This window comes from Microtus ochrogaster, chromosome 17 (genome assembly GCF_000317375.1).
Source record: "Microtus ochrogaster isolate Prairie Vole_2 chromosome 17, MicOch1.0, whole genome shotgun sequence".
In the NCBI taxonomy this organism is placed as follows: domain Eukaryota; kingdom Metazoa; phylum Chordata; class Mammalia; order Rodentia; family Cricetidae; genus Microtus; species Microtus ochrogaster.
Genome location: NC_022019.1, coordinates 15,384,859 through 15,397,019, shown reverse-complemented (window position 1 = coordinate 15,397,019; position 12,161 = coordinate 15,384,859). Strand labels below are relative to the sequence as shown.

General features: G+C 43.5%; 1 protein-coding gene across 2 annotated transcripts in view; it reads left to right on the top strand.

Annotated features, from left to right (window-relative positions):
• Window positions 1-12,161, top strand: part of Wdfy2 (WD repeat and FYVE domain containing 2) — a 153,964-nt gene that overhangs the window by 128,296 nt on the left and 13,507 nt on the right. For both annotated transcript variants that reach the window (XM_013349268.2, XM_005355544.3), the window contains exons 6-7: window positions 378-490; window positions 10,229-10,355. In XM_013349268.2, coding sequence (XP_013204722.1) covers window positions 378-490; window positions 10,229-10,355 — 240 coding nt within the window. The remainder of the gene's footprint in view (window positions 1-377; window positions 491-10,228; window positions 10,356-12,161) is intronic.

The following is a 12,161-nucleotide window of genomic DNA, read 5'->3' as shown; positions in this document are numbered from 1 at the left end:
TTTAATATCTGGTAGACATGGCCTCCTATTACATGCTGTTTTGATTTTCAAAGTATTATTGTATCTTCTTCCTTCTATTTATTTTTCTGTGTGGAATTTGGAAAGAACATATCGTACTCCAGAAAACATGTTGATATTTTTATTGTGGTTATATTAGATGTGTAAATTAATATAAGTGACAGGTCAGTCATGTTGTGTCTGACTATCTAGCAATATTGTATGTCCTTCATTTTCTTAAGTCCCCTTTCATGTCTCCCAGGTCCTCTCTTCAAGTTCTGCTAGTATGGCCGTGAACATTCCTTGTTAAACTACTCTAGACGTTTTGTTTCTTACTCTCATAAATCCCCACTTTACAGTCCTTAACGATTACATGATAGATTTGATGTTGAAACCCGTCATGTGTTTATTGGTGATCACTCGGGCCAAGTCACCATCCTCAAACTGGAACAAGAAAACTGCACACTGCTAACGTCCTTCAGAGGGCACACAGGTAAGATCTGAGCAAAGGCTCTCACCACCTGCAGCTTATTCTGGTGCTCCCGTGTTTGAAGGTGGCAGAGAACAACCTGGGCTTGGGTAAAACCACAGAGGATATAGGTGTGCTTAGCTGATTGTAAAATGGCTCAGTAAGAGATAACACCGAATCATTCTCTCCATCCTTCAAATGGAAGAGAAACCACTCTCTCATAATAATGTTAAGAGCTGGCTTTTGTGTTGCTGTGGAGAAAGTCAGTGCTGGCATGTGTTGAAGGGGTGCTTGAGACATGTGACCATGGTTCAAAACCCAGGAGACTAGCAGGATACTTGTCCTTGTCATGCTTGAAGTAAGAAGACAGTGTGCAAGAAGATTCCCACATCCTGACAGAGGAAAAGGGAAGAAGCGAGACCACATAAGAGAGTACAGATTCATCTTTCCTGTTGGGTCCTTGAATTTATAACAAGGTCCTCCCTTACATCACTAGTGTGCTCAGGATCATCTCTGCAAGATAAACAATAATCATTCATAGCCCTGGGAAGACTGGAATCGATGACAGTAATGAATACTGGCATTTTATTTTATTTTTGGAATGTCATTGGCTCCAGAAAATATTCATTTTGAGGAAATGTGCCACTGCCTGGTTTTATGTTTGCTAATGGGCTTTGGTTTGTGTGTGCGCGCACGTGCACGTGTGTATGTGTGTGTTTCTTTTTTGTAAATAACTAACCCATGCTCTAGTATAGAGATAATACTCCATCTGAATGTCATAGATAAATAAAAGTAGATGGGAAAGGGTGTTATTTAAATGATGCCCATTTAGTCATAAGGGATTTGCAGAGGTGAGTTGGTAAGAGGGCCAGAGAGATGGCTCAGCAGTTTAGAGTGCTTGCTCTTTCAAAGGACCCGAATTCAATTCCCAGCTCCCACATGGGGTGTCTCCCAACTGCCTGTAGTTCCAGCTCCATAGATCTGACCTGTGTGTCTAGGCTCCAGTACCCCCTTCCTTTGCCACATGCTTCCCAGTGCCTGTGTTCAGTTAATAGCATCCCTCCTTGGTAATCTTGATAATAAGAATAATCTACATTCGTTGCTTGTGCGAACCAAGAGCCCCATCTTCAGGTCACTCTTGAGATTTAGACCACCGACACCATTGCAAGGGCGTGATTTCCTAGCCGGGTCTCAGGCTGGCCTGCTTTCCCTCTGCTGTGCTCAGTACACTCCCCATGCCAGCCTCATAACCACCTTTTCTTTTTCCTATCCTCCAGCCACCTCCTTCAAAAGCTGTCATAGCTTTTAAATGGTTTATTTCTTACCGATTCCATACTCTGCAGCATACCTAAACAGACTTTTCTTTGTCTCTTCTCACTTCTGTATGGGAGCCAGCCTTCCCGCAGACCCAGGCTAATTCTTAGGATCCTTACAGCAAAATAAACTCACCTTGGGCAACAGCTCCTCTTCTTTTATTACTACACTTAAATTTCTTGCTTCTCTGTTCAAGAAACAAACCAAACCCTCTCAACCCCATATCCTCCTGTAGCTGTTCCCATTACTCTTCTAATTCTGTTCTTAAATTCCAAGACTTGGGCTGGAGAGTTGGCTCAGTGGTTAAGAGCGCTGCCTGCTCTTCCAAAGGTCCTGAGTTCAATTCCCAGCAACCACATGGTGGCTCACAACCATCTGTAATGGGGTCTGGTGCCCTCTTCTGGCCTGCAGGTATACACACAGACAGAATATTGCATACATAATAAATAAATAAATATTTTTTTAAAAAAAGTATTTAAAAAATCCAAGACTTACAGAACATAGAATTTGCAGTTTTAACCATCTTGTTTGGTGGAATTAAGTACATTGCTGTTAGTGTGCTACCATCACCATATCCATCACAGAACACTTCATCTTGTGAAGCTGCAGCCTCTACCCTTAGATGGCTGCCCCTCCCCCATCACCCTCAGTTCTTTCTGTGATTTCTCCTAATATGTCACAAAAGTGGGATCTTTAAGTACTTCTCCATTTTCAATTGGATGATTTTCACTCTGCTACTGAGATTCATCCTTTTTTGTTGTTTTTGAGGGTTTTTTTTTTTTCTTCTCCCTTTGGAAAGGGCTTGTTTTCCTGCAGACTGTAGCAGCTAGTTCTTAGAAGACTGCCATTCCCCTGGTGGCTCTAGGGTCCACAGCCTCACCTTCTATTTACCTTCCAGCCTAGAGGCAAACATCTGGTTTGCCTCTGTTATCTCTTTTGACTTGCTCTCCCTGAGGTGACCCAGGGTCTTCTGGGACACGTTGAAGACCTTGTTATGCAGCATCGGCTGTGGTGGCTGTCCCTCCCTGCAGTTGCTGCTCTCCTTTCACACCCGTGACCTAGCTTTTCCCCTCTGCCTTCTGCCTCTGGCCATTCTCAGAATCCTCTTCCCCTGCGCCTTTGCTCCAGGTTCTGGTCTCAGTGGATACTCAGTCAGAAGGAAAAGCACAGCTGTTGTCCTCAGATTCCTCCGAACCCAGTGAGAGCCAAGCTCTGCTGTAATGGTGCCTGGTGACAAGAGGCCCGGAAAAGAAGCCCCAGGGACTTCTGAAGTAGAGCATGAGCACAAGTAGCTAACTTGGAAGGAGGGGGCATTCAGGGAAGCTGTTGCTTGACCTGAAATCCTAGGGAATGTGTGAGTGTTGAATTCTTCGGGGAGAGCAAGAGGTCGTCCAGGACGTCCAGGAGAATGCTAGCATGGTGAGAGCGGAGAGAGCGCAGAGACCCAAGAGTCCACGCTCAGAGCACTGACGCTGCTGCTCACCCCTCCAAGGCTGTGCCTGTGCCTGAAGGAGAGGCCAGAACAAAAGCCACAGTCCCTTCATGCACTACTAACTGCAAAGCCATCTCCCTAACTCCAGAAACTGTCTCTTAAAATGGGGTGCTAATGGGGAGCAAGAGGAGGAGTGGATAGGTTCAGGGTACAATGTAGGAAGTTGAAGACTTATCATTCATGATAGTACATGTAAAAACATACACTGAGTTAAAGCTAACTTATGTTCACACATAAAGTTAACTCAGAAGTCACATGCATGCACACACACACATTAAACAGGAGTTAGGTGAAGTGGATGCTCTGGTGGACCCTGCCAAAAGCATACCACTGTGTAAAACACACATGTAACAGAGTCAGTGAAAGGAATTTAGAGACAAAAACTTACTTAAACGGTGAGACGAGGCAAGGGATACCTCAGTAAAGATGGCGACTTGGTTACCTGCCCTGCCCTTAGTCAAGATGGCAGTGAGATTGTCCAACCTGCCCTCCTTGTCCTTAGTCTAGGTGGCGGAGGTCACATATTACACAGAGAAACCCACATTTTCAGAGCCGCAATGGAAATTTTAAACAGATACAAATAATAAGAGGGACATAGAAGATGTGTAGAACATACATTTAAAACAGAATCACGTCCGTGTGACCACACCATTCACACATGGTTTCATGAATGAAGTAGACAGGAAAATTACTTAGTGCCACGTGGGCAAGCGGGCTGGGACTGAAACAGCTGCCTCCTGGATCCAGCCAGTTATGCCGGTTCCTGCTGGACCAGTGAGAGACAGAAAAGGCGCAAGGAGAGTTTGCAGGTGGTGGGGGAGCGGGATGGGGAGACTGCCCAGCGAAAGGAAAAGCAGATGGGCATGAGATGCTGGCGGGACAGAGTTTAGCATGGCTGGATAGAAACTTTTCCATCTGCCTGTTTGTTGATAGAAATTCGAAAGCTCCCACTTTAGGTTGTTATTTAAGGGGTACATAGGTCATTTGCTACTGCAAAGGTGTTTCTGCCCTCTGCGTTGTTGACTGGTATGACTCTGTCTTGTGTTTTCCGCATGCCTGCTGCAATATAAACGGTTACTGAGGTGTCGGGTCTTCATCTTTCTCATAGTTTAAAGCATTCTCTCATTTTTATCATGAAGTACCTCTGAGGCAGATGGCATGGCTCAGGAAGGTTGCTAGCTCACATGAGGTAATGGAGATGCTTTAACTTCTGGCAGAGAGGAGCTGCACCAGTTGGCTGCAGCACAGCTTGCTTAGCTACATTGGAGGCACAGTTCGCAGTATTCTATGTAGGAGGCCTCATCTATGCCTTGTAGTTCCAAGTTCTAGAAAGGGGTTTTTATTAAGGGCCAAACAAAGACCAAAGCCAGATCCATTAGAGAAGGGAGGTGTCTCATCAATTGAGACCTGACTCACACATAGAGATCTTCAGTGTTTGTTGGATGGAGCCATGATCATTCTCCCCATCATTTTCTTTTCTTTCTTGGGGAGCCGTGGCCATTGGTCTGATTGTTCTCATTCTTGGGGATTCACTGTTCTCTATCGTAGGGAGCCATGGCCATTCGCCCCATCACTGTCTCTTACAGTGTAGAGAGTCATACAGAAATGTGAAGTAGCAATGGAACCATCCCAACAACTGCAGTTTCCAATCAGTGAAGATTTAGGAAACTAATTTTGTGTTCTTTGCTTCCTCTGTTGGTTTTCTTTTACAAGCTCTAAATTGAGCTGAGCAAATCAGGGAAACTATTTTGACCACTGTAAGTTAATAGCATCAGTAATATCTTCTTTATTTTTATGGTTTTTGTTTTGTATGGTAAGATCTTGCTGTGTAACTCAGGCTGGTCTCAAACTCCTCCTGCTTCAACCTCCCAAGTCTGCCTCAACCTTACTTGAATTACTAGAGTGAATGAACCACCATGCCCAGCCCAAGAACTGTTTTAATTAACATAAACATATGAAAAATAAGAGGGTTTGAATAGAACCTGCCAAAGCCTTCTGATTCACAAGCAATTAAACACAGCCTTATTTACTGTTTAGGAGAACCAAAAGAAATATTGTGGCTATTTCAAAAGCAGCTGAGAAAACCAGGAAAAGTCCTGTGCAGATAGGCATCTTCAAATGGTCACAATGAGAATTTTAACTTTTGTTAAATGGACACTTGCACCTAGATCTTTCTCTGAGGTCTCACTCAGTGTAGAGACTGCACTGAGTTGATCAGCATTGACTTGTTCTCTGTGTGGATGGTGTCAGTGTATGTGTGTGTGGAGGGTCAGTAAAGCAAATGTAACCCTTACCTCCACTCACCTGCAGTCTAGCCTGCAAACACAGCATGCACATGGTGTATATGCAGACAAACACCCACACACGTAGAATGAATCAATAAGTTATGCAGGAGAAATAGAGAGTGGGGAGAGCTTACAGGGGGAGCTCACAAATCCTCACCCCTTCATCCTAGAGCAAAAGGTAGTGACTACAGTGGTCTGAGCACTGGCTCAGGCCCTCTGCTAGCCAATTATTAGCCTGCCTAACTTACTGTTGAGGGTGTGATGCCAGACTCTGAGCAAGTTACTCGTCACACTTTGGCAAAGGCAGACCCAGCAGTTTCTATCTCTTGAGTTCACTTTTGCAAGGCTTTTGTACATGCCTCAAAAAATTAATCATTTAAAAAAAATAGTTCATAAACATTTTGGTAGTAGGTATTAAATTTCTAAAAACATTTAGACTCTGACCCAGTTTCACATTTGACACTCTTGTTTATGTAACAATAAAAAATGTAGAGCAAACGGATGGAGTTACACAGCTACCTGGGAAGCTAAGACAGGGGACTCACCTGGCCAGAGTTAGAGGCCAGTACGAACAACCAAGTTCTTGCTGTTTAAAAAACAATAGTAAAGAGAGGCCAGAGAGATGTCTACTCAGCAGTTAGGAGTGCGTGCTGCTCTTGTAGAGGACTGGAGTTGGTTCCCAGCACCCCTGTTAGGAGGCCCACAACCACATGTAACCCTACCTCAGGGAATCTGACTCCCCCTTGGGGCCTTCACAGGCACCCACATGAAAATTCACAAAAATTCTCAAACACATAAATTTTAGAAGTTGAAAAATAGTCAAAGAATTGTGAATAGTTTTTATTGAAATGCTTATATCTGTAAATTTATAATATTCAGTTAAGAGTTGAGGAAAATCCAATAAGTAAAAATAACCCAGTATGTATATATGTTCTAGGATTTTATGCCACCAGTAACAATTACATTCATAAAATATCTGTAACACAGATTTTACCATTTCAACTCTTCTGGTAGCTTTTTGTTTTTGCATGCTAGACTGCTCTTTCACTGATGGCATCCCTGGCATTTTTTGTCCATTTTTAAGTATACAATAATAGTTCAGGAAAGAATTTCTGTAGTGACCTAATTTGATAACAGAGCCCATCATCCATCGAGTCTCTGAGTTGGTGGATCTTTTCCTACCATTCTTTCTCACAGTGCCCACAGTTGTTGAAATCTGATGTGGTGCTTTAAAAAGCCAAGCTACCCATTGTACAGTTTATAGGAGAAGTCACGTCTGTCACCTTGCTTTATCTGTGTCCCTGAGTGGGTAGCAAATGGCTTCACTTGTGAAGCAGGCCACTTCGCATTTCCGAGCATCTCATTGGCCACACTGCTTGCCCAGGAAAGAGGTGTTTCGTCCCTGCTTCATCTGCCAGGGGGAAGGCTGAGAGCATTCATTCCTATTCCTCATCCCTCGGCACTAGCTCATCTGCCTATGCAGACGGAATGTCTGCCGCAAACCCGGCAGACACCAGTAAACAAGCCACAGCTCTAGCCTCCCAGGGCCTCTTGTCTGTGAAGTGATAGCCACTCTGGGGGAAGACATCTGTGAGTAATGAAAGCAGTGGGGTCGCCTCTAAGTACGTGGGGTTTAGGTAAGGCTTAGCATGCACTGGAGAAAAAAAAGGTTTCAAATTTTCATTCATCTGCCCCACATTCTGCCTGGCACTGTGCTTGGCTGCTGTTGGGGGAAAGTGGAGTGGGTGAGGGTGAGGGTCTGGTTAACCGCATGTTGCTAGGGGACGTGAGGCTTGTTGTGAAGAGGAGTGTATGCAGGCAGAGTGCAGAGCAGGGAGAGGAAGAGGCTGACTAAATCCATAGCAGTGGGAGCAAGGGGCCCACGTGTTCCTAAAGGACTCTGCTGCCACAGTTAGGAGAGAAAGATCATTTTTAAAATGTCAGGTTCCAATAAATATAAGCTACTTAATATTCTTAGAATTTTTTTCAATAATATTTTTTTAAAATGAGCATCTTTGACATTCCTTGGTATTTGTTGGCTATGTGTTCATTTTATATAGAAAATTTGTTTCTATTCTCAGTATTCAAAGAATTGGAGGGGATTGCTGGAGAAGAAACTGTCGTTATATTGTGTAGCCATATGCTACAGCACCTGCGGCTTAGGCCAGTGGTTCTCAACCTTCCTAATGCTGCAACCCTTTAATACAGTTCCTCATCTTGTGGTGACCCTAACCATAAAATTGTTTTGTTACTACTTCATACTGTAATTTTGTTACTGTTATGACTACTGTTGTGCAAGGTAAATATCTGTTTTCTGGTGGTCTTTGGCAATCCTTGTGAAAAGACTGTTGATCTACAGATTGAGAACCACTGTCTTGGTCCATCTAATTGATCCAGTCAGTTCTCATCCAGGAGGTACTGAGTAGTTGTAGGGTACCACCTTCCTCATGTCACAATGAGTGTTGGTCTGCTTCCCTTTTTGTTGCTGAGATACAGCATCCTGACTTCAGAGAGGAAAGTGTTGGACTTACGCTTCCAGACCACAGTCCATCACTGGGGGAAGTCAGAGCAGGAACCCAAGGACGAATCTAAAGCCAAAACTGAAGTGATGCTGCTTGCTGGCTTGCCCACAGCTGTTGTGTACATCTCAGAACCACCTGCCTAGAGATGCTGTCCCCCACCATGGGCTGGGTACCCTGCATAAACAAGCAAGAGACTCCTCCACAGGCATACCCACAGGCCAGTTCAATCTAGACAGTCTTCAGTTGAGGATCTCCTCTCTGGTGACTCTAGATTGTGTCAAGTTGACAATTAAAGCTAAGTAGGACAAGGATACTAACACTTAAGGTATAATTGGTTTATAAAGGAATTGTAAACTCAAGTTCCCAAAGAAACAATTTCTACCTCTAATATTGTCCTTAATTATACCTAATACCCAAATATAAAAGCATATCACAGCATTCTCAAATAAACACATACAAATAGCCAGCAGTTATAAGGGAAATGCTCAGTATCACTCATCTTCAGAAAAATCAAGCCTCTCTTGGCAGGTACAGTGACGGGCTGCCTAGTTTCCTGTCAGCCTCACAAAAGCCTGAGTCATTCTGAAGGAGAAGCTGCGCAAATGCCCACACCAGACTGGCCTGTGGGCAAGCCAGTGGTGCCTTTTCTTGACTGATGATTAATGTGGGAGGTCCCAGCTCACTGTGGGCAATGCTGCCCTGAGCTGGCAGCCTTGTATGCTCTAAGCAGCACTTCTCCAAGGTCTCCACTTTAGGGTCTGCTTCCAGGTCCCTGCTCTGCTTGAGTTCCTGTCCTGGCTTCCCTCAGGGACGGACTGAGGACAGAGTGGAAGATGATAGAATCGCTCCCTTCCCACGTTGCTGCAGGTCATGGTCCTGATGTTGTATCGCAGCAGCAGAAGCCCTAGCTAGGACAAACGGTATTGATACACGGTAGCACGTGGAGCAAAGCTGTGGGACACGGTACTGCACACTGGTGGGAGAACTGTAAATTATTTCAGCCTTTATAGAAAGTGTGATGGAGGGTCTTCAGACAATTAAAAACTAAACTTACATCCAGGCATGGTGATACATATGCCTATAATCCTAGAACTCAGGAGACAACACCAGAGGGATCATCAAAAGATTGAGGCCAGGCTAGGCTATGCAGTAACACCCTGTCTCAAAACAAATGAACAAAAAATAAAATCCCACATGATCCAGGTACTAAGGTCATATTCAAAGAAAATGGAGTCGGTGTACCAGATATAGCTGCTTCCATTATTGTAGAATTCCTCACGTAACTGAGGAATGGGAACAGACAGCTTAATGCATTATGAATGGAATTATAAAGGAAATGTTATATGTCTACACATATGACGGAATACTGTCATGCCATAAAAATAGATGTAATTTGTCAACCATGTTGGATGGACTAGAGGACATTATGTTAAATGAAGTAAGCTAGACACAGAAATAAGTACCACATGATCTCCCATGGGATTTTAGGGAGTTGGCCTCATAGAAGTAGTAGCTAGGTTGGTGGTCCCCAGTTGGTCAGTGTGTACCAGATTGCAGTTAGAAAGAGGAAACTCTGATGCACAGCAGGTAGCTGTTACTAGGAGAATGGTATTGTATCTCTCAAAATAACTGGGAAGGATTTTGAATACTTCCACTTAGGAATGTTTGGTGAGTTGAATATGCTAATTACTCCTTTGGTTTGCTTGTTAGTTGATGTATAACTAAATTAAAACGTCACATTGAACCCCACAAGCATGTACAGTTGTTATGTGTCAAGAAAGGAAGAGATCTAATTTAGCATTTTAATTCTCATTTTCTTCTCATTTATTATTGTCAGGGTGAGGAGCAGGTAATAGCTAAGAAACAGTTAATACTTCCAAATAATGTGATATTTCCCTTAGAATTACACCAGTGGATTGCCTTCTGTGTTTATAGTAGTTGATTTTATGATATATCACATATTATATGTGGCTGCTTAAAGACTGTGTTTTTTATTTTGGGAGCAGTTTTTCTTTTCTGGGGCTTACATACCCACTCATTTAACAAATACTTGAGTCAGAGACTGTGTGGGTCCTGATCCCTTCAAGATCCCATTTTGTGGCAAGGATATTGTTCTGCGACTAACACCTGGCTGTGTCTGTTCTCTCAGGAGGGGTGACAGCACTCTGCTGGGACCCGGTCCAGCGTGTGCTATTCTCAGGCAGTTCCGATCACTCCGTCATCATGTGGGACATCGGCGGGAGAAAAGGGACAGCCATCGAGCTCCAAGGACACAAGTAAGGCTGTGGGCTGCTGCTCCCACGGAGTCTTTCACAGCAGGCTCCTGACGAGGCCCTGCAAAGGCACCACCCCTGCTCAACTTTAGCTTACTTTCTCAAGACAGGGTCTCTCATTTGTGAACCTAGAACTCAGCTAGGCTGACTGGCCAGAGTCCTGGGGATCCTCCTGTCTCTGCTTCCACAGCACTAGGAAGCATACTTAGCTTTTTATATGGGTGCTGGGACCTGAACTCAGGTCCTCATGTTTGTGTGATAAGTACTTTCTGGATTGATCCATCTCCTCATTCCCTGTGGATTGATTGTTGTAGAACCCATTGAATAGCTGTATTATCCTGAAAATTAAGGGAAGTCTTAACAACTTTGATAACAGTTGTGGATAGTGTAAGTTTGGCTGGTTTTAAATGTTTTGTTTTAGATTATAAAAGTAGAATTTACTAGATTGTAAGTTAGACATGGCTTAACAGAAGAGGAAAGACATCATTATATATCCAGAAAATAGAACATTAAAACATCAATGGGATTCTAGACAACATATCCCCAATTTGTGGTCATTTTGTTCTGAGTGAGCTGTAATTCTTGTTCTGCTGGATCCTGGTTTGGTGGTGCCTGTTCATGATGCCATCTGTCCCCAGAAAAGTGAGTTTCCATAATCTAAGGGGATCCCGATTAGTCCACTGCACAGTTTAAACACTGTCTAATCAGTGTGATGACACTCAGTGGTTTGTGACAAGGGAGCTGCTGTTCTTCACAATGTCAGTGTTTTCAAACTGAAGCCATCCTGTTTGGAAGTCTGACTTGACCTTCAGACAAACAACAGAGTAATACATAATAAAAACTTCTATGATACTCTCAAAAAAAAAAAACACAGAGTAATACAAAGAGTATCTGTAGCCTGTAAAGAGTTACAGAATTCACAGGGCCTCACAAGATAGCCTAGATTGCCTTGGAACTTGGTGTAGCCCATCCCAGCCACAAATTCATGGCAGTTCTCCTGCCTCAACCTCTCAGTGCTATTACCAGTATGAGGCGCTATGCCTGGAACTATTTTGTTTTGCCTTTTGTGATGCTAGATTTTAACGTCGAGCCTCGCCCATACCAGTAGCATTCTGCTACTCGTCTCAGCCCAGACCTTGGTTCTATAAATAGTAGTAACACATGCAGTGCAGTTGTGTGTAGTAAAATGTAATGCAGTTGTACATAGCATCGCATTTTAAGGTGAAGGACCAGGTCATTATGGTTTTCCAGGACTGTTGTGTGATATTTTGATCGCATTCTGACAGTAATGTTTGCTTTGAATCAGAGGGCAGAGCTAGCCACTAGCTGACCAAAATTAACCATAGAGGTTTTGGAGGAGTGAGGACAGATAGAGAGACAGGAAGTAGTAAGACAGGGCTTAGAGAGGATCTCAGGATTTTGGAGGGAGGAGCAGAAGAGATAAGATGTCACAGCTGGCTTCTCAGCCACTTCTGTGATCATTCGGGTTCTTATTCCGATATTTGACTCTCAATTTTTTAGTGATAAAGAATACAGTTAGGTAAACACATCACAGGACCTCTCTGGGAAATCTCTTGAGAGAGTTTGACATAAATCATCTAGAAGATTGTATTTTTTTCTGAGTAGTGATTCAGTGTGGAAAGTCAGAATCAACCATGCTGCTGAGTCTGGGCCTTGCTGAGATAGGAACACTGGCTATCTAAGCAAGACAGTAATAAATACCTTAACATAGATAATGAAAGGCACACCATTTTAGGGAATGGAGCCTTTTTCACAAGCAAGTGCCTTTTATCTCCCTCCTTTTAAAAG